The following is a 27,930-nucleotide window of genomic DNA, read 5'->3' as shown; positions in this document are numbered from 1 at the left end:
CATCTACCAACCCCTAGGGCCGCATCGAGCCCTGCTTGGTCCCGTCCACTGAGCTGGCAGCAGGGGTTTGGCGTTGCAGAAGCTGTTGTTCCCACCACTAAAACTGTTAGTTATACAGAAGAACAACAGCAATGCACGGGGGGACCCAGAGAAAGAGCCCATCTGTCTTCCTTTTTAGGATGATTAGGGAAAGTATTTGACTTGGCCAGCATGGGAAATTACATGGCTGAGAGAACTGCAATGCTGGGGCTGACTGCCTGGCAGTGGTGGGGAGCAGGGAACAGGGAAAATGTAACAAACTGAAATCGTAGCTTCTCCTCCAGTGACCAGAATAAAATCCATAGCTGGACGCAGCCTGTGCGCAGGTAAGAAATAAGTCTGTTTGTCCCCAGAATGCTGAACAGTCCTTTGTGTTTGGCTCCTGAGGCACCCTGACACGGCCATGCCTCCCCACCTGCAACAAGGGTCCTATCTCACTGCTTCTAGGTGCATACCTTTCCCTCACACTGGGATAACATACCCCCAGCCAGTTTGCATCCTTATTTCTCTGTACAAGAGCCTGCATTTGCTGTATTTATACCTCTTCCAGCCCATGAGTCATTAGCAAATATTGGGCAGTTTGAACCTCATATTGTTTTTTTCCTCACTTTTTCATGGAACTGTTGAGTGTTGTCAAGTCAGATTCATTAGTGACGAGTGAATACTTCATATCGCCATCAGCAGTGAACCATGTGCTGCAATCAAAGAAAGGCATCAACGTGATTTATTTTACTTATATTTATTTCCTGTAATTTTTTATTCACTGAGTCCTTTATCAGCTGTTCCACATTTTTGCCAAGGATCAATTTCAAGCTGTAAATCAGTAGCAGTATTAGCCTTATGAGTACTTGGCTCTCCAAATTCGCCCTTTAAAAATACTGGCACAACTTCAGCACTCTTCCAGTTTTCTGCTACTTCCTCAGTACTTCAGTGTTACTGAAAATAATGGTGATTTAAAGATCTCTTTGGCCACCTCTTCAATTTGATGAACAGGCTGGCAGTTTTGTGATGTTCAGCCAGCATGGGTCGCAGTGGGGATGCAGATTTTGCCATGCATGTTTTACCCCACTGTTCCCACATGGAGCATTAATGATGCCTGTGTCCCAGTTTGCTGCTGAACCGATGCAGGTAAAATGAGGGATCCAAGAGTGAAACGGCGACAAGCCCTTCGCAAACAAATCAGCTCAAATTACTACATTGCAATACTCACTTTGACACTTTGTCAGTCGTAGCTCAGTGCAGCAACTGCTGGAGCTAGCAGTCATTAATTACCTTTGTCAGGTGAAATGTCTTTAACTGCCTGCAACTTTACTTGCAGGAAACTCCCACTTCCTGCTGCCGCTGCCAGGTTAAAGCCAACTGCACTGATTTTTAGGAAATGCCCAGGAATATTAACAACAGGGGATGGCCTTGTCTGTGCAGGATCGGTACTTGTCCTGGAGTCCTGCTTTGAGAAGAAAGGTCAACAGGATGTGGAGGGAAGAGGAAGGTGGTCTGCCAACCTGTCATCTAATCCAAGGGCATTCTTTTGTGACCTTTTCTTCTCCCTAAAAAATAAAGGAAACACGGGAGCAGACTGCCTGGAGAGCTGGTGCTCCTTGAACCTTGACGATATGCTTTCAGCACTGCAAGGAGACATTCAGCAGACAGCATTCAGAATGTGCCGTCATTGCCCCAGCTATCGAGCTCCCATACAGATGTTCATTGAACTGTCAGGGCATTGAGAGTAAAATAAATTAATTGCAAGTGGAAGAAGGTTAGTTGAGTCTCTTCTGGAAGTATTACATAGCCATTAAATTGCATAGGCAACTCAATAATAATGGGCAATAATGTTCTTCTGAGGAATTAAATCGAAGTCCAATTTATAATGCTGCTTGGCATTCAAACCAGAGTGTTCCACCTTCCTGGTACATGATAAACATTTACTAATTAATCCTCACAAAGCCTCGGTGAGGCAGATCTCTTCACACCACTGATTCTGTTTTATAAACGGGAACAAGAAGGTACAAGATACATCCTTTGAAGCTGGGCCTGTGTACATCTTCAAACATGATTTGGGTCTCTGGGAGCCCACTTAGCATCTGTGTTTGAATACTGAGAGGTTTTTAAAAAGCCTCGGAGCCAGGATCAGAAGTCAAGGTTTATTTGTGCCCCTTCACTATGCTCGGACCATCATGGCATATTTCAGTACCACTCTTTTGCACAATATCCAGAATACTAATATTTTCCCTGCATGGTCATATTACATTGCAGGAATGGTGTTTAGAAGAAAAGCCAATGGTCTTAAGTCTCAAGTAAGAGTTGTAGGAATTGGCCTGTATAATAGCTGCTGATTATGTCAAAATTGAAAAACAAAGAAAGAAACCCAAAATTTATGACCAACTGGAAGCTGTTATTTGCAGAAGATCAATATGGATTGTATGGGGTGTGGATTGTCAAATAAAGGTGGATGTAATTTACACCAGGATGATGGATTATCCATGACTACAGACATGTTAGAATTTCCCAGTGTTATTTTAAAATTGTCTTTTGTCTTCCTTTCACTGTTTAAGGCATAGCATGAAGAAACACAGGGTGTAATGAAAGAGAGCTCCATCCCAGCACTGAGCTGCTGCAGAAGTGGGGATGTTACCCATCAATTTCAGTTTAATTTTTGTCTCCTTACACAGGACACTGATTTGAGTTTGCAGTTGATTCCACAGCCTATGTGAGGATCCCACACAACACAGAGAGAAAATCTGCAGTGCTCACAAAGAGCAAATAAAAATGGGGATGAACACAGCTGAGTCTGAAACAGGGTTGTATAGCCATGATGCTATGAGTGAAAATGGTGAGCTAAAGTCCAGCTTCACCGTTAATCCATGCTTTAGTATTAGTGTTGCTGTGATGGCTTAACAAGTAGTGTCCTACTTTCACACACCACCAAGCTTAGCTCAGGGTCTGGCTTGGACAAGGAAGCATTTTTCTCAACTCTTTTTTGTCTAAACAACCCTTGACACAAGACAAGTGGTAAGTTCCTGAAAAGAACAACTCTGTATTGGCAATGGACTCTTCACAGAAAGCAAACCTTTATATCCCCAGTAAAAAAAAAAAAAAAAGCTGCTCAAGAGTTTATTACAATTTTTGGTACATCAGAGATGTCACTAATAAGGCTTTAAATTATGTAACAAAGAAATCTCTACCAATTGGTCCACAGTTAGTGCAGATCAGAGACTCTTTCAGGGGAGTTTGAAGATTGCTCCTATCCCACCCTTCTCTTTGAATTAACATTAAAACTATACTTTGACAAGACAAGACATGCTAGATAAAATTCTGACTTATTTGAAATCACTGAGAATTTGTCCATTGCTTTCATTGAGGGCAGGATTTTACCCAATATTTCAAACAGACTTTTATCAAATAGTGTTGAAAAAGATCTCAGGGGCCACCCTATTTCTCCTCTTGCCACAAGGCAGGATCAGCTACATCTATGTCAGTCCTGATGAATGTTTGTCTAACTGCTCCTGAAAGAGCCTCAACACTTGATAGCACCTTGAGATCTGCTTCCATTTTCACCTGTCCTGAGATATGAAAAGAAAAAGGGTTTTCATTACCAACTCTACCAGGACTTTTGACTGGTTTAAAGGACTGCTGACAATTTTAACATCTGATGTCTCGCAATCTTCTAAGGTTAGGAACTAATCCTACCCACCCCAGGGAGTTTTTCCCATGATTTATTGACATTTTTCTCTCTTATCTCTTCTTCTTAAGATATCTGACACGAAATCATGTCATTCCGATTCCTGTCTCATGTTTTTCTCCACCATTTCAATTCTGGTCTGATTTCAGCGGCTGCCCCATACAACCCACAGCTAAAACTAATGCTTTTCTTTATCTGAAGGCCTGTCAGTCTTCTAGCAGTGCAGCGTAGAGTGCATAATTCTAATTCTAAGAGTGAAAGGGCAACTGTTATAATTATGTTAGCAACATGGAAAGGCAGGAAGGCAACAGAGCAATAATGACCACACAGGACTGGAGCCTTTGGTTTCAAGAAGACCTGAATTGCACTCAGAAATAGTAAAACACAGCTCCTCATTGACAGGCAATTGGAAATACACTTCCTGAATCCCCTGCAATTACAGGAAACTTGCCCCAAAGCTGCTCAAAACACATTTATGGTTTAAAATGGGAAGCAACAGACACAAAGATTAACATTTATGGCTGGTATTTCTGAAAGTAAAGATCTCAGGCAGATGCTCACACGTAGCAGTCAGAGAACGAGAGTGGATTTCCCATGCATTCTCTCTCATTCCAGGGTACACCATGCATTAAGCTTCCACAATAAATAATTTAAAAGACCCCAACTTGCTACACAGAATACCAATAGCAAATAGCACAATTCGCTGTTGATATAGCATGTGAGAAAAGGCTTTGTACTTAGAGTCCGCTCTTAACCATTACTGAGGGTTTTATTTCCCCAAACAAACACTTAACAATCTCTAAAAGTGAAAGACAGTCTTTTCATCCAACCCATAAAATATCTAGTTTTATAGATAATCACAAAATCTCTTGACATTAAAGGGTCCCAGCTTTGCACATGGGACAAAGTTGTTAATGCTGTGAGAGACCGGCAGCAGCCAAATCAGTTTCAAATATGACTCCTTGCCAGCAGACTCCTCTGCACGGTTACTGTCACCAAACAGAACGTCATTAGGAAAGGGCACTGGAGGGAGAATGCCATGCTGCTGGCCAGAGAAACTCTACATGCTGTTTGCAGTTAAAATAGCAGCTGACTTAGCAGGGGGATGGAGAGTCTGCATAGGAACCAGGACTGTTGCTGGGACGTATGACACATGGGGATGCATCTATAGATTCACCTCAGTACCTGTGGCTTTGATCTTCCTCAAGAATTTGATAGGATTCATTGAGAGTTGAAATGATCTTCCTGGGACAGCAGGAAAGCTTTTTCTGCTCAGTGCTGCCTAAAGAATAGGTTCCTGAAGGCATTGTTGTAGTTTTTGTTGAAAGCAGTATAGATGAGTGGATTAAAAAAGGAATTTGAATAGCCTAGCCATAGAAAAATACTCTTCCAAATGGGTGGGATGTCACATGAGCAGAGGGGGTTGATGAGCTCCGTGATGAAGAAGGGGATCCAGCAGAGCACAAAGACCCCAATAAGGATGCCCACCATGAGGGCAGCTTTCTTTTCCTTCTGCTCTCTCCACGTGTCTCCCTCCGTCTGGAACGTAACAGTGGCATGACGGACAGTGAAGACCATCTGTGGCTGCTGGGCAGCTTCTTTTACCTGCCAAACACAAACACAAGTTGCACCATATGTGCTTCAGTCAGTTGATCCCCCACAGCAGGTACACAACCAAGCGACGCAGGTGATGACCAGAGCTCACTGGGAAACACAGGCTATCTACGTCATGCTCCAATTGAGGGGAGAGTGGCTGTATGACCCTCTTCTGGGTAATGGAGGCTATTTTTAGGTGAGGCTAGACTGAAGAGCCTAGTGAGGTATGGGCACATAGAACTGCTCACATGGCATTGCAATAAGATTATTTCCCCATCTACAATCTGATCAGTACAACAGGCACACACCCACATGCCATGCACAAGTCTCCTTGCTTTCTCTGAACCCATTAAGAGTCCTTGGGAGGAAAGGCAAGAAGATGAGCATACATTTCCTCCTTCTCCCCAACAAGTCTTTGCAGTGCACAGTCACCGTGCTTGGGATGAACTGACATGATGCAGCCACGATTAGAAAGGATGTACAAGGACGTTCTGCACGGGTAAATTCAGAGCCTCCCCACAGCCACAGCTGCTTGCCAGGGGATTGTCCCTAGTGGAGACAGGATCCCAGCACTGACACCCCCACATGGCTCCCCATGGGAGGAAGGCTGACCCCTCACTCCTGCTCCCGAGCACTGATTCAGCATTCCACAGGGGGACGGCTGTGAGTCACTGCACACCCACGTGGAGCTCAGGCTCACAATCTGCCCAAAGTTGCTTTAGCTACACCTTGCTGGGGACTTGGAAGGAGTCAGAAAACTGGGCTTGCAAGCTTTGCAGTCAGCTTTCCCTTTAAAGCCTCCAGGATTCACAGGGCTTTGATGGGATGCTGTTCACTTGCACACTTTAGCACTAAGTTTCCCCCTCCACTGCAAGGGCTTGTCTGATACCAGGAGTTGACTAGAGCAAGAAGCAACCAAGCTGACCTACCTCCAGGCCTTCTCGTGTAATGGGGGTGATAGAGTTGTTCTTCCGAGACCCGATTCGAAACTTGGCAGCCTTGTAGATCTTCCAGTACACAAAAAGCACTACACAGAGGGGCAGGTAGAAGGCGCCAAAGGTGGAGAAAATGGTGTAGGAAGGCTCCTGGCTGACCTGGCACTCCTCATTGTTCTCCGAGTAAGTCTCTCCCCAGCCAAAGAGCAGTGGGGCCAAGGAGATGAAGGCAGAAAGTGCCCAGGTGAGGGCAATCATGATATTGGAGATGCGGCGCCGGACGCGGAGCGTGTACTCTAGATGGCGAGTGATGGACCAGTAGCGGTCAAGGGCGATGGCTGTGACATTCCAGATGCTGGCGGTGCAGCACAGCACGTCGAAGGAGATCCACACCTGGCAGAGCAACCGGCCCAGCCGCCACCGCCGCCCCGACAACTCATGCACCAAGCTGAGGGGCATGACCAGGGCTGCCACCATCACGTCGGAGATGGCCATGGAGGCCACCAGGTTGTGGGGCACCCGGTGGAAAGTGCGCACCCGGAGGATGGTGGCCAGGACCAGCCCGTTCCAGAGGAACGTGGCCACCACCAGCATGGCCAACAGGGTGAGGACCAACACGCTGAATACAGAGAGGGGCGCCCGGTCCCCGTCCGGACCGGCGGAGTTCCCGCTCCGGTTGCCGGTGTCCGGGGTCGTATCGGCAAAGCAGCTGAGGTTGAGAGGGCGCTCCATGCTGGGGGCTTCGGGGCGCGGAAGGGAAGGAAAAGGGGAGGGACACCCTACCGCGGGCGCGGAGGGTCCCCGTCTGCCCCGAGCGGCGCCGGGCGCGGCGGCTGGTGGTTGCCCGCCGCAGGGGTCTTCATCCCCGGGAGGAAGCGCCCTGCGTCAGCCGCCGGCTGACAGCACCCCCGGCCCGCCCCGGCGCGCCGGTCCCGGCGGCGGGAGGCGGTGGCTCCGCGGGCGCGGCTCGGTGCGCGGCTCCGGGGCGGCGCGGGGCGGCGCTGGCGGCGCCGGAGCCCGCGCGGAGGAGCGGCTGGCCCTGCGGAGGAGTCGGGCAGGTGAGTCCCCCCGCCGTGCGCGGGTGCTGGGCGAGCAGCCTCTCGGTGCGGGTCGTGCTTAGTCATGTCAGTGCGCGGAGCGTCCCTTAGAGCCAGCGCGGGGAGAAGCAGAACCGGCAGCCACTGCCCGCACCGTGCGAGGCGCAGCCTCGGCTTTGTCTGAGCCGCTGCTCCCCCGGGTGGCTTCCCTCCATGGGGAGTATTCCGTGTCAGGCGTAGAAAGTTAGGATCCCTGCGAAATTGTAGCGGGGCTCTTCGGGAAATGTGTTAGGGAGGTGACACGGGAATTGTGTAGCTCCCATGTCGGCTGGAGTCTGTGCCCAGCTAAGCCGTCAGTAATCGCAGTTACTCTGTGCAGGGGGGATGTGGCAAGGGATCATTTCTTTGAGAACTTCTGCTCCGGCATTTCCTGACTTGTTAGCAATTGGCGGGTCTTTTATTAGAAATAATCTATCTCTTGGCTGTTGTTACTAATTGTTAAATTAACGACATTAACGGCTAATGAAACGTTTGAGCAAGTCACTTGGGTTTTATCACTATGCTTGTGATGAGAAGTGCAATTCTCGGCCTCCTAGCAGAAGGCAGGATTTAAACCCACCGAGCAGGTTTCCCTGGGTACCAGCTCCATACAGCCAGGGTTAGCCTTAAAGCCTCTGACGGTGTGCAGGCAGAGATGTGCCGGTGCTGGCACCCAGCTTCTCCAGGTGGTGCTGGGATAACGGGTCCCGAGAGCTTTTGGATCGGAGCTGACCCATGATGTGAGAACCCGGCAGGCACTAACATGAGTCTCACAGTCTGCATCTCCGGGGGGGAGAAGGAAAGAAAGGCATCAATGTTAATAATCAATGACTATAACGCTGGTGAACTGCACTTTGAGAGAGTTGGGGGAGTAGACTCAAATGAAGGAGATGTCTGGGGAGTACCTGATGCACACTGCACTCGTGGTATACAGAGGGTAAACCCACTTGATGTCTCTTCTGAATCTGGGCTTTTTAATGAAAAACAGCGAAGTAACAATAACAAGGGCTAAAGAAACAAGATGTTTTCTAGTTCAGCTACTCGTTTCTCTCTGCTATTAAGTGAAACACAAGGCAGTAGATCCGGAACAGCTTCAGGACCTTGTTTTGGTGGGGTGGGAATTTCCCTGTATGGACTCATGCTGTGCTGTGCTATTCATCCTTAGAGACAGAGAACAGGACCTGGCCTATTGTAATTACTAGAACAGATGTAGCCTTAGAGACTGTAACATAATTCTGGAAAGATACTGCCATATTTTTGGGGGAGAGATGATTATTTTATCTTTTATGAACATGAATACTGACAATTTTGGAATGGTTAGGGTTTTTTACTTATCACTCAAAGGCCAAAATGGAGTTTGTAGGCTTTCATAAAGCCTTCTGATTTACAATTCCTAGTTTGCAAGGTGCCAAACACCCTTGACTGTCATTCAGTTGATCAAAACACTTAGCAACTGCTAGAACTGAGAGCTTTTTGTTGCGTGGGCCCTTCCCAGAAAAGCCTATGAAGGCCAGAATTACAGAATCAGCCACAAATTATGGAATATGGGCTCCTGAAAAGAGATGATTATTTTTTGCTTCAGGAACAAATAGACAGAAATTAGATTTAAAGGGAAATTGAGATAAAATGTATTAAATCTGAAGAAGTAAAACTAGTTTATGTTCTAATGAAAACTTATTGATAATTTCATTATTTTACTTACTGGACTTTAAAAATATATATATTTTTTAACAGATTCTGGAGTTGAATGGGTTGGTTATTAATTTGAAATAGAAAATGTAGACTAATACATATATATATAAATATATATATATATATGGCATATATGGAAATGCAAAGGTCTGCACCTGGGACAGAAGAACCCTATATACAATACAGGCTGGGGACTGGCTGGGACAACAGCATTTTGCAGAAGAGGACTTGGGTGGCCTCTTGGGCAAGAATTTGCAGTTTGCAATGTGCCATTACACATTCTATAACATCCTGGCCTATATAAGCAGGACTGCTGCCCTCAGTAACTATTTCCTTCTATCCAACAAGCCTTGGAATTTTACATCCAGTTTGGGGTTTCTCAGTAGAAGACACTGACATACTGGGGGAATTCCAGTGGAAGGTCATCAAGATGGTGAGTCCATCAAGAAGTGGACTGGTGTATGATGTATAAAGGGAGGGAGAACTAAGTTTATCAATCTTACAAGAAGAAGGTTAAGGGGAAAATCTCACTGCTGTCCCCAGCTACCTCAGGGGAGGGTGTAGAGAGTGTGGAGGCAAACTTTTCTTAGAGGTGTACAGCGACAGGACAACGTGTAATAGCTTTAAACTGACAGAGGGTACATTTAGATTAGGTACTAGGAAGAAGCTCTTTCCTTGTGAGGGTGGTGAGGCACTGGCACAGGTTGCCCACAGAAGCTGTTGCTGCCCCATCCCTGGCAGTGTTCAAGGCCAGGCTGGACAGGGCTTTGAGCAACCCAGTCTAATGGAAGGTGTCTCTCCACGTCAGGGGGATTTGGAACTGGATGATTTTAAGGTCTTTTCCAACCCAAACCATTCTATGCTTCTATAACATGCAATGAATGCAAAACACAACATCAGATATCCCAATTAGAAATTAGGAAATAAATATTCACCTGGAGAGTGGTCAAACACTGAAATGGGTCTAAAGACAATGTGAAATATCCATCCTTGGTGATGTTCAAATTCAACTGAACAGAACTGTGAGTGACCTAACGTTGTGATCTAACTTTGGAGTTGGCCCTTCTTTAACTGGGGTTAGACTAGGTGACCTCCAGAGGTCCCTTCTGACCTAAATCACTCCTATATTCCGACCTAGATTCTGATTCTGCAATCTTCAAACATATTGGCTGAATGCAGCAGGTTCTGGAGGTGACTGAATGTTGTCATTTTTAAGGAGAAAATGCTGTTTATTTTGCACAGATATGTAAGGCCATTGATTTCCCCAGAACTTTGGATATTTATAAAGTGTGTGGAAGGCTGGGATCTGTAGCAGGTAAGTAATGTTTGTGGAAAGATCACATCTATGAAGATCTCTGAGGGAAGGATCTGCACTACAAAGTCAGGGTTATCTCACATCCTCACTGTTCCTACATTAGTGAGGATGTGACAGGACTCCCCAGATTTAGCAGGGTTCTCTCCAGTAGAGACTGCTTGCTACAAAATACCATTTACTGGAGGTACTTTCCAATTCAAAATATGTAGCTGATGGTTGGAGGTCAGGAGGGAATTCCTAACATTATCTGTGCCACTGCCTACATGCACATCCAACCAGTATCTGCTCTTGCGGACAGGGTGAATGGACTTATATTGTGTGTCTACATGCAGATCTTTTGAACCTCTGTACTTAGAACTGGAAGAAAAGGCAGAGGAGATGGCTCAGGAGGTGCTTTTGCTGGGCATACTTAATGAATGAATGAGAGAGAATTTCAGTCTACAGGGTAGGTGGAGCTGCTAGGCTAAACAAGGATTAAGGGAACTCATATATTCACTGTATATATACACCAAGGCTGGAAGCTATGCTCAGTTGCCAGCCAGACTGCTCAGTAAATGTGCATCCAGTGTGTCAAAGCAATTTCTAAAACTCAGGTAATCATCACTTAGATTTCATTTAACATTTGTCAGCTCCAGCTCACACTTACTACATCCAGGCATGCTTTATGAACACATTTGCAGACAGCCTGCTCCTCTCCTGTAACAACAAAACAATCAAACACAGTCAAAATGCACAGACCATGAGGTTGTTCTCAGACCCTCAGAGCCTATCCACACTTCTGATATCACTCTAGTCTCCCAAGCCCAAGACCTTCAGAGATGGCCAGTATCAGCACTATGATGGATTCTCATGATAGCCAGTCTCTGGCTCAAGTGTCCTGTGGTGTTAGGACTGTAGTTTTGGGAGCAGAGAGGGGGAATGCTGAACCAGACCTCTTCATGGACAGAAACAGCTTTTATGGAACTCATCTCTGCCTAATTCATCCTACAAAAGCTGTCTCAGGTGCAGGGTAGCAGCTCTAGTTGTGAGGAAGACTGAGTGATTCCCTCCCTCTCCAGTGGTCTGGGAGAGCATGCATTTGGGACATTAAGGTTCAAAGCATCACAGCTCAGCTACAGGCTTGACTCATGATGCTTTGTATCTCACATAAGCATTTTCATGGTGAAGCAGCTGGCTATTCTGGGTAGCTATATCTCAGGCCTCTTATGTTGAAGCTGTTTAATAATCATGTATTTACTGGAGCATGGACTTACCTGAGGTTTTCTAACATCCTACTGCATCTGAAGGATGGAGACAACCTTTCTCTCCCAGTAACATGTAATTACTTACTGCAAAGTGGAGCAATTCCTAGTGACTGAGAGGCAGAGATTAATCCTGCCCTGTGTTAGCAGGACACTCAGCAGGATTGTGGGAGTACATCAGAGTGGGAGCAAAGAGGACGTGAGTGTCCCACATCCCCAGAGTGCCCCAGTGACTGACCTGTTTGCCAGACTGGGTTCTCTTGCTCCAGGTGCTTACGAGGAGCTTGGAAAAGTCTTCCTGTCTTGGGGCAGAAATTAAAACAATGAGTCAAAATGCTGTTGGCTTTTTCTTTGTAAGGCTGGAAAACTATTCCTCACCCAGCCTCTAACAGCAGATCCCATTTGGTTTAGGGCATGCAAGCTTTCCTTTAGGAATTTTCACCAATTGTATGACTTCAGTGACGTAACTGGTATTGTTTAATTTTGCAATAGGAAAAAGCAGAGCAAGGACAAAAGCTGTTCAGCATGTTCAAGCCTTTTTGAATATCCACTTTTCCTAGAGCACAGTCCTCTCTTATGTAAACTCCTTGGTGTCTCAGTCCTTGTGTCACAATCTATTACACAGCCAGCCTAAAGGGAGGATGGACTCTGGTACCTTGCATTAACAGTGTATGTCTCAGTGAATGGACTGCCAGGAGGGTTTATCTCTTCTGCCCAACATGAATTAACTCCTGCTTGAATTAAGCCTTTCATTCTTGCACAGCCAAAAACATGTCCATGGTCAAAGAACCAGAGGGCACATAACTTAATAAAGTCTTAAGGCAACTCCCACATCATTCACTGCTGCAGTTAAAGCTGCACCCTGTGTACATAAAAAATGTAAATAATTTTATTACATCTTTTGTACCTTAAGGGACAACATAAATCATCTGTGTAATTTCAGGAGAGCCTGGTGCCTGGTGCTAAGGTGTCATATTGGCTTTTAGTCAAAGGTGCTTTACAGTGAGTAGTTATGGCAGTAAGGCAATAACTCGGAGCCTGCCTCAGGGGTGCTGCCCTCATAAGGCATCCACAGTTTTCATTTATTACTCTGGTGATAGAAAATACTTAACACATATACACACTAGCACCTGTGATCTTTGCTGTGGTCAGTCCCTGAGAAGTAAGTCTTTCTCTGAACTCTGATGGGCTTGGTCTCTGCAGGTTGCTTACAAACTACAATAGAAAACTATCCATATTTCTGATGAAAAAAAGCTTAAAAATACCAAAATATATTATGCATCTGGGAGTACGTGGTATCGCGCTGTTCTGTGAATCATCTAGAATAGCAGGCCTGTAGAAAAATAAGAAGAAATTGTGTGTGGGAAGATGAGGTAGCTAACTTAATACATGAGCTTTGGCAATCAAAGCTGCCAATGCAAACTATCAAGACTCTGCCAAGGAGACAGATGGCACAATGACAGCAAATGGATGGGTCTCTAAAACTCAATTACCATTTCAGTTCAGACCCTTTTTCCATATGCCAAGTTGTGGAAGAGATTTGTTTATCTTGAGCTTTATGCATTTTGGCAGATGATTTGCATAGGTGTTAAGCTATAGGGAAGGCTGTGATCGTGCTAGGCTGAACAAGGGTTTTTCTGTTGTGTGGTGTTTTCCAGGTTACCTTTCTGCTTCCTTGCAGATTGTAGGTTTCTGAACTTTTATTTATATAAAATCATCCATAGTCTGGAAATGTTATTTCAGGACTCCAGGGGCAAAACATTTGAAGATCCATTTACCATAACAAGAACAGAAATCACTCTAAACAGTTTTCTGGGCCAGCAGTTCTTTAACCATTTTTCTTGCACCTCCTTCCATCTTCACTCCGCTCCCTTTGGCTCCTTGGCAGTGTGGTCCCATTTCCATGCCTTCCTTGGTTGGAGTACCTTATTCCCAAACCTTCATTGACATTCAAGACCAGTTTTGTTATTGCAACTGACTGGCAATATGTGCAAAAATGAGGCCACCAATGTCCATTATAAAGGGATGTCCTTTCTTTTATTCCACTCCAGCAGCCTGATTTCTTCATAGGCCTTTGGTTGCTGCCTTCCTCCCTGAAGATTTCTGAACAGCCACAGACACATCCCTGCCTGCCACAGGAAGCACTGGCACAGTTGTACAGCTTTCTCAGCTTGGGTACTGCTGATGAATGTCTCAGATTCATATTCACATGCTGTTTCCTTCCAGCTGTGGAGCATTTTCCTCCCCCTGATTATTTGGTGTACATGTATGTTTCCATGCCCCTACCTGCCCAGTTCACACAGATCAGCAGAACTGCTGTAAAATTGAGGAAAAATTTCCAGTATTTTCAAGCCGTGCAACATGGCAGGTCATTAGTGAAAATGGGAAAGCTGTGGAATTTTACTTATTTATATTTCATATCTCTGTTGCTATTTAAGAGAGTGAGAGGCTCATTCAAATGCAAGGAATTATTTACAAGTCAAAGAAATTACAAGAAGAAGTCAAATGGTAGGACATGACCACACATTTTCTTTCTGCAACTAAAATGAGTCTGCTCCCATGCCTGCACAAGAAAAGTGTTTGCCGACATCTCCTGTAGCTGACAAAAAGCTTGCCTCTTGATCACTGTCAAGACAGCAAATTTCTCCAGCTATTTGAACAGAGACAGCTGTTTTTAAAGCATCCCAAACATCATTTCTCTCCTAGAACCTGGCAGTATGATGTTACTCACCGCAGCAGGCACCTGATCAAGCAGTGTCTTCTTGCTACTGCTATAAAATTCTCTGAGCCCATGGGATGAAAGCAGTTGTATAAATGTGTCTAAATGTCTCTCTGTTTTTCACAAGGATTTTTATTAGTAGCATCATTAGTTTTGACAGCCAGTATTCACTACTTTGACAGCAAAATGCTGCCAGACCTCTCTTAATTGTCTAGCTATGCATTTTATTATAAAATAGCTGATTTTTTTGTCTGTCTGCTGGTCTGTGAGTCAGGGTTGGTAGGCTGCAGCTCAGAGGTGGTGGCCCAATGGTCTGTGACCTGCAGCAGCTCAGCTCCCACACTGGGGAAATCATGTGTGACAGTGGGAATATGCTCCTGCAAAAGCTAGTGGTGGGAAACTGATCCAGCAAGAGCAGCTGAGGCCAGGATCTCTGAATTACTGCAGGGTACAGCTGTGTGCCCACCCTGTTTTGCCCTGCAGTGAAGGCACCAGGCTTAGAGGGAGATGCTAGCATCTGCCACTAGTGAGTTTCTACCTTCTTTTTGGAGCCTTCCCTTCCACCTTACTAAATGTGCCTCCAGGTAGATGCAGTGTATCATGTAGTTCTTGTTCCTGCGTAGATTTTAGTACGTGCCCTGAAAGGCAAGGGATCTGCCTGGCGTTGTTAAGCTGGTGGCCCCTGCAAGTTCCTTGTCACAGAATCACAGAATGGTTTGGGTAGGAAGGGACTGTAAAGCTCATCCAGTTCCAATCCCCCTGCCACAGGCAAGGACACCTTCCTCTAGACCAGGTTCCTCCAAGCCCTGTGCAACCTGGCCTTGAACACTGCCAGGGATGAGGCAGCCACAGGTTCTCTGGGTAACCTGTGCCAGTGCCTCACCACCCTCACGGTAAGGAATTTCTTTCTAATATCTAATCTAAATCTCTGCTCTGTCAGTTTAAAGCCATTTCCCCTTGTCCTATCACTACTTGCTCTTATAAAAAGACCCTTTTTGTTTGTATTTTTTTCTGTGGTTCCTTTTTCTATCTTCTCTGTGGCTACCTTCTACTTTCAAGTTTCTACTGTATGACAGTGGCCTTGAAATCAGCTGCTAAAGGAGCCAAAAACGTGCCTTCCCTATCAGAAGTTCAGCACAGATTTAGTAAAATTCTTTCATTCTGATACCACTGAATTATTCAGGATCTCGTATGAACGTACTTCATGGGATGTCTTTATTAAAGAAAGTCTTAACCACCTGTACATCAGATGGTTCATGTATTACTATAAAAGCTGAGTCTCATCTTGGAAAGAAAAGAAATCACAATCTCTCTAAAAGGACTCCTCATCTGACCTGATGCATCTTCAGAGCTTTCTGCGCAGACTCTCAGTGTCCTTCCTCCTCCACACATTTGAACCATCTTCACTGCTTGCTAACACCTCTCCTTTCTTCTCTGCTTTATTGATCACTAGTACAGTTAACATGGTCAGCTTTTAAAGCATCACCACTAGCAATTGACTTGGCAGTTGGATTATAGATAAATTTTTGTAACTGCAACCAATAATTCAATAGAAAAATATAAAAAACACATTTAACATCTTCATGTTTTAAAGCCTTTCATCCAGCATTCACACAACATCTGCTGCCCATTTGCTTTGACTCCTAGCACTATTCTCAGTCTTGCAGAGCTGCTCACAAACACATCTACGCCCCATCCCTTTTGTTTTGGTCACGCTTCAGCCAGTCTGGCTTCTGGTGAGTTGTCCTTCTCCTGCCATCATCCATTCTGCAGCACAGCCACACCTCAATGGAGTCTGTAAATGGAGTCCAGGCTTGATATGTTGTGAGGAAGATACACAGTGACAAATGTTCTCTGCCACAGTGCATGTTCTCCATTAAAAGGAGATTTTCTTGCAGCTTTTTTATTATTATGGCAGCTGTGGCTGCAAGGAATCATAAATCCTGATGTCCTTGCCCCACATAATCCCTCCTGCCCAGTGAGAGGCATGCCCCATTAAACATTGCGTTACAGCCTCAGATTAATGGCAAGTGTTACAAAAGAGCACCATGGGTCATGGAGAACCACGGGGGGTCCATTAGAGTGCATCTTGCAAACAATTACTGCTAAAGACCCAGCTAGACTATTTTATACAGGTGAGGTTTAGCGCAAGGGCTCGGGTTGTAAGGAGTTAGCCATCGATATGCCTAGCATTTCTTATAAAAATGTATGGCAGCTCCTTTCTGCAAGCATCAGTGAAATAGGTGAGGAAATAGATTTTCTTAAGCAATCTATGGTTCTGGGAGCATCTCTTCTATTCATTTCAAGGAGGATTATTATTTTAAAGTGTAGTCAGATTTTTTTTTATATAAAACTGAAATGTCTAAACCGTAGATATCTAAACCCTCTGGACTGCTCAGTAAATCTCAGAAAGACATCCTTCTCTGAATCGAGCTTTCCTTCCTTTATATGAATAATAAGACTCCTATAGTAGCTTTTTACCCTCTATCCTTCAGAGTGAAGAGAGACATGGGTGAGCTTTTGCTGCACAAAAACAAGACCAAACAGTCTCTAAGGTATGTTCAATAAGCAATCAAGTCAGCCTATTATGAGAAATTACCCTCTGCAAATTGAGATACAGTAAATGATGACATATATGCCTCTGTTCTTGTTAGCTTAACATAAAGAGGGTTAGGTTAGATTCATCTCCCTGCATAGGTCTCTTCCTTCCCTTGCCTGGAGCCAGAACAGGAGCATGCACACAAAACCAGTGAGGGTATGTAACCTTTTGATATTTGCCAACTGGATTATTTATGAGTGCGTGAGTTGACTCCCAGCATGTAGGAGAGCCATGTGGCAGCCACGCTCTTCTGGGGAGGGTGGATCTTTGTGTATCCCATGATGGACCTAAATATTTGCATCAGTTAGATCCCAGTTTGATGCTTTTATCATTTAATCATTATGAGCACTGTATGAATCATAAATTATGATCATGTACATGTAAAGCATAAAATGTGTAGAGCACTACAATTCAATAGTGTATGTGTTAGCCATGGGAATGTGCCCAGTAGGTTATTTTTCACATGGATTTATTTCCGGAATGCATCCTCATTCACAGCTGTGTTTAATTACAAGTATGTGCTTTAGTCCTATCAAAATGAGTAGGGTTTGAGGATGTGCTTAAAGCTAAGAATGTGATTTTGAAGCATCCCCGACTCAGAGAAAAAGCTTGGGAAAATTGTCACAAAACATAGGAGGCAAAAAGCTTAGACTGTAAAGAAATGTAACTATGGAAATGTCCCTTCCCTTTTCAGAAAAAAGAACAGAAATGTAGCCGGTTCTCTAAGTATGACTGCAAGCAACACTAAAGAAACACACTTAGAATGAGTTAAATGAATTGATGGCTATCCAGCCACAGAGAAAAATAATGTAATTGTAACTGTGAACAGCAAAATGGTTCTGCCTAATAGTTAAACATCAGTAAGCACCACTGTGTCTAATAAAATGCAGATCTCATTATCTGTTTGTTATGTGCATCATGAGATAACTGTTCAAGTTGAAAAGTATAAAAATTTGATTTAATTCACTGACATTTTAGATACAAGAGGGTCAGACTGGTCTTGTAACAAACAACAGCTTGGGGCATATGGAAAGGAGTGTAATTGAAGATAAGGCTTTAGCAAGATGAGTGCAAAATGTAATAGCGTTCAAGGATTCATTAAACAAATGTATCCCGGCCTTCACACTGTAATCACCTATGTGTGCCATAAGGCAAACAGCAAATGTAATTGACTCCCTGAAGGAAGATCATTACAGCTTTGGTGCTTGCTGCCTTGTGCCATGATTTCTTCTATTTGCAGCACTGAGAATTCAGACTTGGCAAGTCCTGGGTCCCTGAGGCTGCTCTAATTTATATAGGGAACTCAGCAAGCTCTAAATAAACCCAGAGAAGTTTTCAGTGGCTTCTCAGAAGGTTAAACACATATCTGTGACACCACAGTGTCATAGATTAAAAATGACAAACATTGATATGAATATGGCAGAAGCCTCAGGGTGAAGGAGTAAGACAGTCCTTTAGGGAGGAGGATGGTCCTTTAAGCACGTAGGAGAGCTACCAAGTTCAGGCTGTAGTATGCCAAAATTAAAAGAAACAGCTTCTTCATAGCATGCTCTATTGGAGAGGTTCAGTGTGATCACATTCTCTTGTGTGTAGTATGGCAGTTGTCCCTTATCGCCAGTCCCTGCGCAATTTCAACCACATCTGACCAGGCTGTAGAGGCATCAGGGATATGGTAGGGGTAAAAGAGCTTACTAGACACTGAAGGAGCCATACTGTGAACTTAAATCTTATTTGGCCTCAGCCAGTTCACAGAGGAGTTATACCCTGAGACATAAATTGATCGTAAGCTTTCCTGATTTAGAGAACTATTTGTTCATATCTGAAGAGCTTCAGCATATCACAGAGCGTATCTTTCAAGTAACCAAAACATTTAGGGACTTACAGAGCCTTTACTTCCCCAAAAGCCTCCTAGAAGCAAAAAACCAGAGAGCCAGAGCCACAACTGGCCTGAGAGTATAAGCAGTATGCCTGCGTTCATTGTGAGCTTAGCTCTATTGAGAAAAGTCTTGACAGTAAGACCTATTTCTTTGAACCCCAGCTTCTGGTTAGTACTGAGTAGTTGAGATCATTAAAACAGACTTACTTTACATACAAAAATCGATAGTTCTACCTTTTTTCTTTTTTTGCATTGAAGGTTTGCAGCCAATTAGGGCCTTAACTAACAAATGTGTTACTTCATAATGTTTTCTGCTTGGCATACTAAAGAGGCAGAGAGTTCTAGATATCAATCTCTAATTAATTAAGCTGGCTCCAAGGCCATGTTAAAATTATCGATCAGCTAAGTACAGCAGTGGATTCTTCATCTCTCAATGTCTTCAGATCAAGATTCAATATTTCACTTTGATTAACCAGTCAGTCAAGATACTCAGCTCAGAGCAAAAGTATTTTGGATGAAACTTAAGGGCAAACTATAAGAAAGGCTGACCAGAAGATGGTTTATTCTGTCCTCAAGGCTGTTACCAGAATGCTGTCAGGACATATTTTCAAGAATGTTGGTGTATATTCTTTTTTTCATTCAAAAATATATGAGAAATAGATATCAGGTTCCTGCCACAGAATAAGAGTAGTAGTCCAACCCAGCAATGATAACTACCTGTCTGTGTAGTACAGTGACATTCACATGGAAGTACTGGGAGCCTCCCAAAGCTGCAAACACAATGTGTGACAAATGCAATCAGCTCCCCTATTTGTACCATATCATAGGCAGGTAAGTATGTTTACCTTTGTGTCTACATTTAAGGACGTGCAGGTCCATGTCTTTTGGCTACCCTGAAAATGCTGCTCTAAAGTTCAGCATTTGGGAAGGTCATAAAGTAGAAATGTGCTCCCAGGCTGGGGCTGTTTTTTAGAGAACAATGGAGTGATCAGTTCTGCTCCATGTGGAAGGTTCATCTAAGTGATCTCAGGCCTTGCACTCTGCAAGTTGGAGGAACTGCGCCAAAGATGATGGACTTGCTGTGAATTTATATCAGCTAGGGATAGTTTCCTGGCAGAAATATTTCCATTGGTCTTAGCATTAAGACCCCTTGGCTACTTATGAACTTCTCTGGTGGCACAGGCAGCCAGACAGGCTTGCATAGCTGCTGCCCTCCATCTCCTGCTCCGTAAACCCTGAGTCACTGCCCACACTGAGCCACCACTGGGTTAACGGAGTCAGGAAAATGACCTGTGGAAAATGCAACCATTTTTAATAGGCTGCTCTCAGAAAGATCAGCATGGGTCGCTCCTCAGACACCAAAACTTTCATGTGAGTGTAATGCTGAAAAAAAAAGTGTAGAGGCAGAAATGAGTGACCAGAACCAGGGGAGGTTTGCGGTGGTTTAAGTCAACTCAAGTGAAATTGCAGGCTGGAGGATCTAAATTAGCAGTGGACAACTGTTCCCATTTCAGCAGCATGGAGCTCTATGCTGCTTCAGGCCTTGCATAAATCTAGGTTCAAGGAACTAGACCAGATAATTAGCTTTCAGTAAGTCTGGTTCCATGTTAGTCAGATAAGAGTCACAGCCTGTTTAAGAGGAGCCACAGAAGTATAGCAAACTCCACCAACCACCCAACCAATCAGGCTGCCATAGAAAGGAGGGAGGAAACTTGCTCCTGTTCGCAGCAGTGAGCCAGAAGAATAGTACAGCTGTGATGTGATGCAACATCTTCAGGCAAGTGTCTTCTGTCTGTTCCTCCTTTTGGATAAGTAAAACAAACATTTTACTTTCTGGACCACATATAGAAAGAGACTGATGTAATGTAAAGGTTTTATCATCTCAAATTTAGCCATAAGCAAAAAATGGAGATCTTCTCAGACAAGTAGCCAGTCTCACTCTTCATACTCTTCCATAACATGCTCTGGAAAGCCACCAATTTCAGTTGCCTTTTTCTGCATTTATGCATTAATAACATACAAATAAATACAAGTGTTAGTGTCCTTTGAATCACATAATAAAGAATTGACACAAATAAAGCCACCTGGACATGTTCCTGTGTAACCTGCTCTAGGTGGCCCTGACCTGGCATGGGGGCTGGACTAGGTGATCTCCAGAGGTCCCTTCTGACCCTAACAATTCTGTGAGTCTCTGGAGTTTGTTCCTTTCTAGGAAAGCTCATTTGAGTAACTCCAAGTTTCATGAACTCTTTTTTCCAGGCCTGCATGAGTGAAAAGCCAGGTTTAAAGGAAAATTTTCATTCTCCATTGTTTAGCTGATACTAATTTACCCAAATGGAAAGCCTGTCAATGAAATAAATCTTGACAAGCTACAAAGAAGGGCTATAAGGGTAATTACCCAACCATGTTTTGCAAGCATTTTTTCTTAACCTTGGAAAATATACAGAAACTGTCAGGTACGTTAGTAGGAGCAGAAGCAAAGACTTCTCCTGAGACGCAAAGAATGGATCCTATAAATTACAGTATCACCTTTTGTTTATGGCAAATTATTTGATTTTGCCTATAGCACTTGTGAGATGCAATGCAACCAGGTCCAGAACTCATTGAGAAAGTATGTTATATACTGTTATATATAAATATTTATATATATATGAAATTTGTATGTATCTAGAAAAATTTATATAGAGAGCGTTATTGGTAGTCTGAGGGAAAACCAAAGAAAGAATCAGCTTCATTTACAGAGCAGAAGATTTAGATCAGATATTAGGGAAGCCTTTCTAACCATAAGGAATTTTTACAACCCCAGAACAAGGTATCAGGAGGTTGTGTAGATGTTATCACTGGAAGTTTTAAAGGAGAGGGATTAACTAGAGGTTCCTCCTGCTCTCCCCCATCCATTCTGGCAGCTCTTTTCAGTTGCATGTGTGGAGACTGCAGTTTTGACAAGTCCTGCATCAGTCTGCATAATTAATTCATTTATTAGCTAAAAACTACCGTGCAGCCCTCCCAGTAGACCTACTTCAAGCAAGCTCTGTAACAACGTGGTGCTATCTGACACTTGATGGAGAAGATCTTGGAGCAGGAGTGGCTTTAGACAAGTGTAACTAGTACGGTTAACACTGTGTACCATTCCGCTAGCTATATTTTGATAAAGGCATACCCAGCTGCAGCTTAGGGATCTTTTTTTATCCTTGCAATGTAGCACACAGCATCTCATTCACCTTTCCCTGTGGGCTAATATATCAAATGCATTCTTTAGCAGGTAATAGAAAGGACTGTATCTCCTCCTTTAATGCTATGATAAAAAATGCCCTTATATTAGATGTGCTAATGAGAGCATTCTCCTCCCCTGCTGATTTCTGCACAGTTATAGTAAAGGTACACCTTGTTACTTGGCATTTGCTGAACATTTTGTAACTATTATATTAAAAAAGAAAAATGTCAAGCAAATGAGAATGCATTCTCTGTGCAGTTCTGGAACTGGAAGAGAATTGAAAATGAAACTATCAGTTCCAAGAGAACTTTTAGGATTCAGTGTTACAGTACAGATAAAAAGAAAGTTTTTCATTATAAATCATATTTACCATTGCAAGTAGTCCCACTGAAGGAAAGAGGAGAAATGTGTAGACAGTTCAAGCCAAAGCAGAGCCCTTTATGTACCTATTTTGCATATTTTGGTTCACATTATAAAGCCAGATTCTTATTCATGTTGAGAAATCTGTACAGTGACAATGCAGGAAGCATGCCTTCTGGGACTGCTCAACAACTTTCCAGGCATATTGAAACTAATATTGGCTTTCTGTACAAAACTGCATACTTTGTGAAGATATATTTTATTGGAATAGTAACATCTAGAGAGCCAGCTGCTACCAAATGAGCATGTATTATTAACAAAGGATTTAGAAAGCCTTCTGCTCACTGGAGTAAAACAAATACACAATTTAATCAATTTAATCTAAGCTCTGAATTTAATTAACTGCAAGAAAAAAATCAAACTGTTGTTTTTTCACAAGCAATTATGCCTAAATATGATATTGGAGGTGCATATGAATTTTTCATATAATCATTTGTGCACACAAATAAGGCATTTATGTAAGCAAAGACTAATTGCACAAATCTTGTCAACTCAGTGGGCTTTCACTATGTGCAAGCAATGCCTGCTGCAAAACAGAGATCACTTTACAGCTTTGCTGTAACAAACTACGTACAGAGCTCTCATAGTTAAGACATCAGATACTGTGCTTGGTGTGTTTAGAGTACAGATAATGTGCTGTTCAGATCACTGTGGATTTGGTGATGTGCACAACCTCTGTTCATTCTATTCACTAGAAGTAAGCCCAGAAATAAACTTGCATTAAGGTGTAACTGATCTTGAGAGTGGTTGCTCCTGTGCAATTATACTGTTGTGGCTGTATCAGAGCAGAAACTGTACTTAAGAGTCCAATCTTGGGTAGATTAAGATTCTGCCATGGCTTAGCTTCTACAGGAATGAAGTTCCTTTGAACCACTCTCATCCCTGTGTGTTGTGATGAGACCTACCAACAGTCTCTTGGCTCTCCCTGTGGCTGGACAGCATGTAAGTCCACTAGTGAGAAGATATGTACATATATATATGTATATTTATATGTGTGTGTATATATTTATATGCATATATATATAGCAGCTTCTCTCAGACACTCAGTCTGCCCAGTAGCTGGCCTCTTGATCCAACTCCCCAGCTGCTGGCATCTGGACATATGATCTGCAAAGCTACAGCCGTATTCCAGTTGGTTGTACAGAGTGTCAGACGTGCAAATAGCCGTGACTTCTCAGGTCTCCCCTGTGCTCTTGCCCGTTGAGATACACACCCAGAGCTGGCCCTTGGAAACCCACTTACCCCCTTCACTCCCAGGGCACTTCACTTATTCACTGCCAGGTCCAGTTTGAACTGGGGCTGCTGACTCTGCTAGGACAGACCTGGGAGGCACCCGCACAAAGTGGTGGTACCTTAGTTTGGATTCCTACCTGCAAGTATGCCCCTTTGTTTCTCTGGCTTGTGCAGGTGCGTTTTCGATGGGCCAATGGTCCCTAGGATGGGCATGGGAGCAGCCTGGCAGGGTATTTTGTTTGGGCTCCCCCTCCTGCCATTGTCCCTCTGAGCTTGTGCAGATGAGCTTTATCCAGAAAGATGGAGACGACATGTAGTGATAGGACAAGAGGCAATGGCTTTAAACTAAGAGAGGGTACATTTAGATTAGGTATTAGGAAGAAGTTCTTCACTGTAAGGGTGAGGAAGCACTGGCACAGGTTGCCTAGAGAAGCTGTGGCTGCCCCATCCCTGGCAGTGTTCAAGGCCAGGTTGGACTGGACTTGGAGCAATCTGGTCTAGTGGAAGATATTCTTGTCCATGGCAGGGGGGTTGGAACTAGATGACCTAGTCCTTGCCAACTCAAACCATTCTATGATAGATATAGGTGAGCACTTTGTTCTCCACCTTGCTATATCTAAGCAGTGGAGCCAGCCCACTGATTTGATTTTTAGGTCTTTATGCCAACCTGTGAGCAGAGCCCAGAATTTCTCGCAAATACCTGGGATATTTTTCTTCTTCAATAAGATACTTTTTCAATGTATTTTTCTGTTCTTACGGTTCGTAAACTAGATCACGCACACAATGCAAAAATTGGAGCTATTCATTTTTGTTAGAAATAGTCTAATTACTAGAATTTAAATAACTTCTTGACAGATGACTCATGAAATACATAAGGAAGGACTTGAAAAATATGTTCATTAATTTAATTCAAGTTCTTATTTAGAAGATAATTAACTGGAATAATTTGTGATTCATGTGAGTAGTCTTTCCTCCTGGGAGTGGTCATTTTGAAGCCAACAAAACTGCAGATAAAAGAAAGAAACTTCTGCATGAGAAGATTTACTATCACTGCTGGTAATACAACAGCCACTCTATGTGACCAAAAATCCAATACTGAGACTTACAAAATTACTTCGTAGGGAACACTAAAAGTGTTGGGTGTTCAAGCTTCTACCAGGCAACTTTTCTGTAGACCTGTTGCTGCGCATTGTTTCATGGCACATACAGAAACACTTTTGCTGGGGTTGTGCCTAAGAGCTGGTTACCTACCTGATAGCTACTCAAGCTCAGGCAAACTTTTCCGAGTACTCCTTTCACCAAGCACAGCTACGGGATTCTGTCCAGGAGCTGCTTTCAGGGCTCACTCCTTTGGTGGAAGGATGTAATGGCCTTATTCTTCCCATTTCTATCAAAAGCTCTGTGGTTAAATAGCACACAGAGGATGTAGGCATCCAGCAGCCTTGTGCCTCAGTGAAGTTGCTTTTACTCCATTCAGGATGAGAAGGACAGACCCAAATGTCCATATCCCATATCCCAGGCCAGGGCTCCAACAACTTCATTTTTGCTTTCCAGGACTGAATTTATAAAACCAGTTTCTTTCAGTAAAGCTATTTTAGTTAATTCTTAGCCTCTCTTATTTTCCCCATTGCACTCCACTTCTATACTGTGAATAGAATTAAACTTCAGTCTTGGATTTTTGTCAAATCCATCAAAAAGAACAATTCTGGTTAAAGCTGACACCTTATTAATGGCTAGATTTTCTGTGGAAACTGCTTTTGCAATGAATTTCAGTGATTTAATGCAGTAATCTGCCCTTGTGTTGCTAATATTTATCTTGCAGAGAATTTTCAAATTCTTGGGATTTAAAATACCAAATTTGTCTCATATTGTTGTTTTGACTAGATGAACAAAAAGAACATCAAAAGGGACCCCACCTGATACTGCAATAGCACAACTTCAGATGAAGGCTTGGGAAGGGGCATTCTTATTAAAAATCCCATGCAGAGTGTACCGATCCTTTGTCAGTATTAGCATAGCACCTCATTCACATACTTGTAATCTTGGAGTCATACAAAGAACTAAAAGTAATGGGGCTATGGTAAATCCAAAGGATAGGAAGGCCAGGGGAACTCATTAGAGTAACAAAGAAAATAGGCTGAGAAGGGAAATTGAGAGGACAAATTACTTTGGTTTTCTTTGTGTGGAGTGAGAATATACAATAGCATATGAGATTAGATATAAGGAAAGTACTCTTATGAGAAGGGGCAATTTAGCAATCACACTGAGAAAGAAGATGGAGTCGAGTAATGAATGACATCATGAAAAGAATTCAGAGAAAAATGTGGAACAGAAACTGAGAGACAGTGACATTTATGAAAGAAGAGAGATGACAATTACCAGTGCTGGAAGATGCAGGAAGCTCAGGAAGCAATGGTGTTAATGATATCTGATAGATTGAGAAGAATAAGAAGAAATATTTCTCTGCAGGTGAATGAAGATCTTGGTCAAAGCAGTTCTAATTCAGTGGGAAGAAGTAAAAATGGATCAAAAATGGAGGTGGAAAGAGTGAAAATTATGGAACAAAGAAAGCAAGGGCAGGACCTGGTGGGCTGGACAGTGGCTATAAAGGAAGGCAAGGCTCAGAGAAGTGTTTTTCAATGACAATCCGGGAAATACCTGGGACAGAAGAAAGTCACCATAAACAGAGTTATTAGAAAAGAGGGAGGTGAGAATATGAATTGTTAGATGAAATGGATAAAGAGATTTAAAAGGAGATGGCTATTTCTACTTTTTTTCCCCTGTAGTATGGACAAAGTTGTAGGACTTCTTACCTGGGTTTTCACTTGAAAAGTAAATTGTAACTGGAGGAGTAATACAATACAACCTGCAATCAAAGGGTAAGATCTCTTTCTGGAGTAGGAAAAGAATGGGTGATAGGTTGGGTATTTCTTACCTAGCTGGAGGTAAAAGGGGTAGATGCCCTGTGGAGATCCAGAAGACCAGAAGACAGAAGGATGAAGCTCCTTCCATGAAAAAGGACAAGAAGGAAATTAAGAATTTTTTTAAATTTCACTTCAACTCCCCCCAAAATACTGGATAAATAATAGCATTAAAATACTTACTAGGCAGATTAATAGTTTCAATAATAATTAGAAAGAAAGAAATCTTTCTATTGGAAAAGTGTGACCTGCCTTATAGGTAGGAGGCAAAGAGTAAGTGTCCTGTATTTTTATTTCAGTAAGCCTTTTGGTTCCATTTTGTAACATCACTCTTAAGTATGGGAGGGGAACACTGTCCACATAAAAGTATTAGGAGGGGTCCAAAACTCATTTGGAAAGCATATCAAGTGGGGAAGATTTATCTGGCCATGTTGATGTTTGAAATACACCAGACGAATCAGGCTCTGAAAGTGCTCATTTCTCTGTGTTGACTATAAAGGTAATTTATATAAAGTGGTGATTTATGGTTTCTGATCAGTTATCTAAAGTTAGATGAGATACATCCCCCTCTAGGTTTTAACGGTTTACTATCACCATAGAAGGATGCTTTAAATAGACTTTTGAGTGAAAATGTCTTAATTTCTTTAGTAGTCAGTATGTTCATTAATGGGTTGGATGCTGGAATACATATTATGTCTATTGGATTACACACACTCCCAGCTGGAATTGATAATATGGGTTTTCTTTTTTTTTTTTTTTTTTTTTCTGGGGAAGTACTGAATTTTGGGATATTCTTAATGAATTGAAAAATGGTTTGAAACTGGGAAGTGCAGAATGTTGTAACATGCATACAGCATATATAGTCTGTTAGTGCTTGCAGTGATGAGTTACAGAATCACAGAACGGTTTGGGCTGGAAGGGACCTTAAAGCTCACCCAGTTCGAACCCCCTGCCATGGGCAGGGACACCTTCCACTAGACCAGGTTGCTCAAAGCCCCTCCAACCTGACTGTTGCTTGATTTCCCCCAGTAAACAGAGACGAAAGCCTGGAATCCTGAAGAAAATGGGGTACCAAAGCCCTTTACTCCTCGCTTTCCCCACGTTTATAGTACCAGGCGTGCGGCTCCAGCCTAACACGGGCCCCCCGACCCACACAAGGCCCGGCTCAGGAACCAGGGCTCAGGACAGACCCTGACACCTGAGAGGGCCGCTGGCCGTCGCCCATTGCTTCCCCCGTCCCTGTAAGGGCCCCTCCGCCCGGCGGGGTGCTCGCCTGCGCGGCGCGGGTGGAGACGAGGCGGAGCCAGACCTGGAGCAGCAGCTGCTGAGACAACCCACCACAACCGCGACCGGCTCCCTCCCGGCGGGAACGGGG

At 43.4% G+C, this 27,930-nt stretch overlaps 1 protein-coding gene and 1 long non-coding RNA gene across 2 annotated transcripts; both read right to left on the bottom strand.

Annotated features, from left to right (window-relative positions):
* Positions 1-3,124: 3,124 nt before the first annotated feature.
* HTR5A (5-hydroxytryptamine receptor 5A) lies at positions 3,125-7,154 on the bottom strand. Its single transcript, XM_062621461.1, has 2 exons — positions 6,244-7,154; positions 3,125-5,323 (listed from the first exon to the last, which is right to left on the bottom strand). Exons 1-2 carry the CDS (start codon positions 6,979-6,981, stop codon positions 4,991-4,993), a joined length of 1,071 nt encoding a protein of 356 aa, XP_062477445.1. The 5' UTR covers positions 6,982-7,154; the 3' UTR covers positions 3,125-4,990.
* A 17,359-nt stretch (positions 7,155-24,513) lies between these two features.
* LOC134165085 (uncharacterized) lies at positions 24,514-27,901 on the bottom strand. Its single transcript, XR_009965362.1, has 2 exons — positions 26,570-27,901; positions 24,514-24,638 (listed from the first exon to the last, which is right to left on the bottom strand). It is a non-coding gene; the product is annotated as an uncharacterized LOC134165085 (long non-coding RNA).
* Positions 27,902-27,930: the final 29 nt, after the last annotated feature.

The sequence above is a fragment of the Pezoporus occidentalis genome, unplaced genomic scaffold (genome assembly GCF_034315485.1).
Source record: "Pezoporus occidentalis ecotype Australia unplaced genomic scaffold, CSIRO_AGI_Poc_V1 ctg23, whole genome shotgun sequence".
Classification (NCBI taxonomy): domain Eukaryota; kingdom Metazoa; phylum Chordata; class Aves; order Psittaciformes; family Psittacidae; genus Pezoporus; species Pezoporus occidentalis.
The sequence above is the reverse complement of the archived record's forward strand: the minus strand, read 5'-3'. Positions and strand labels throughout refer to the sequence as shown.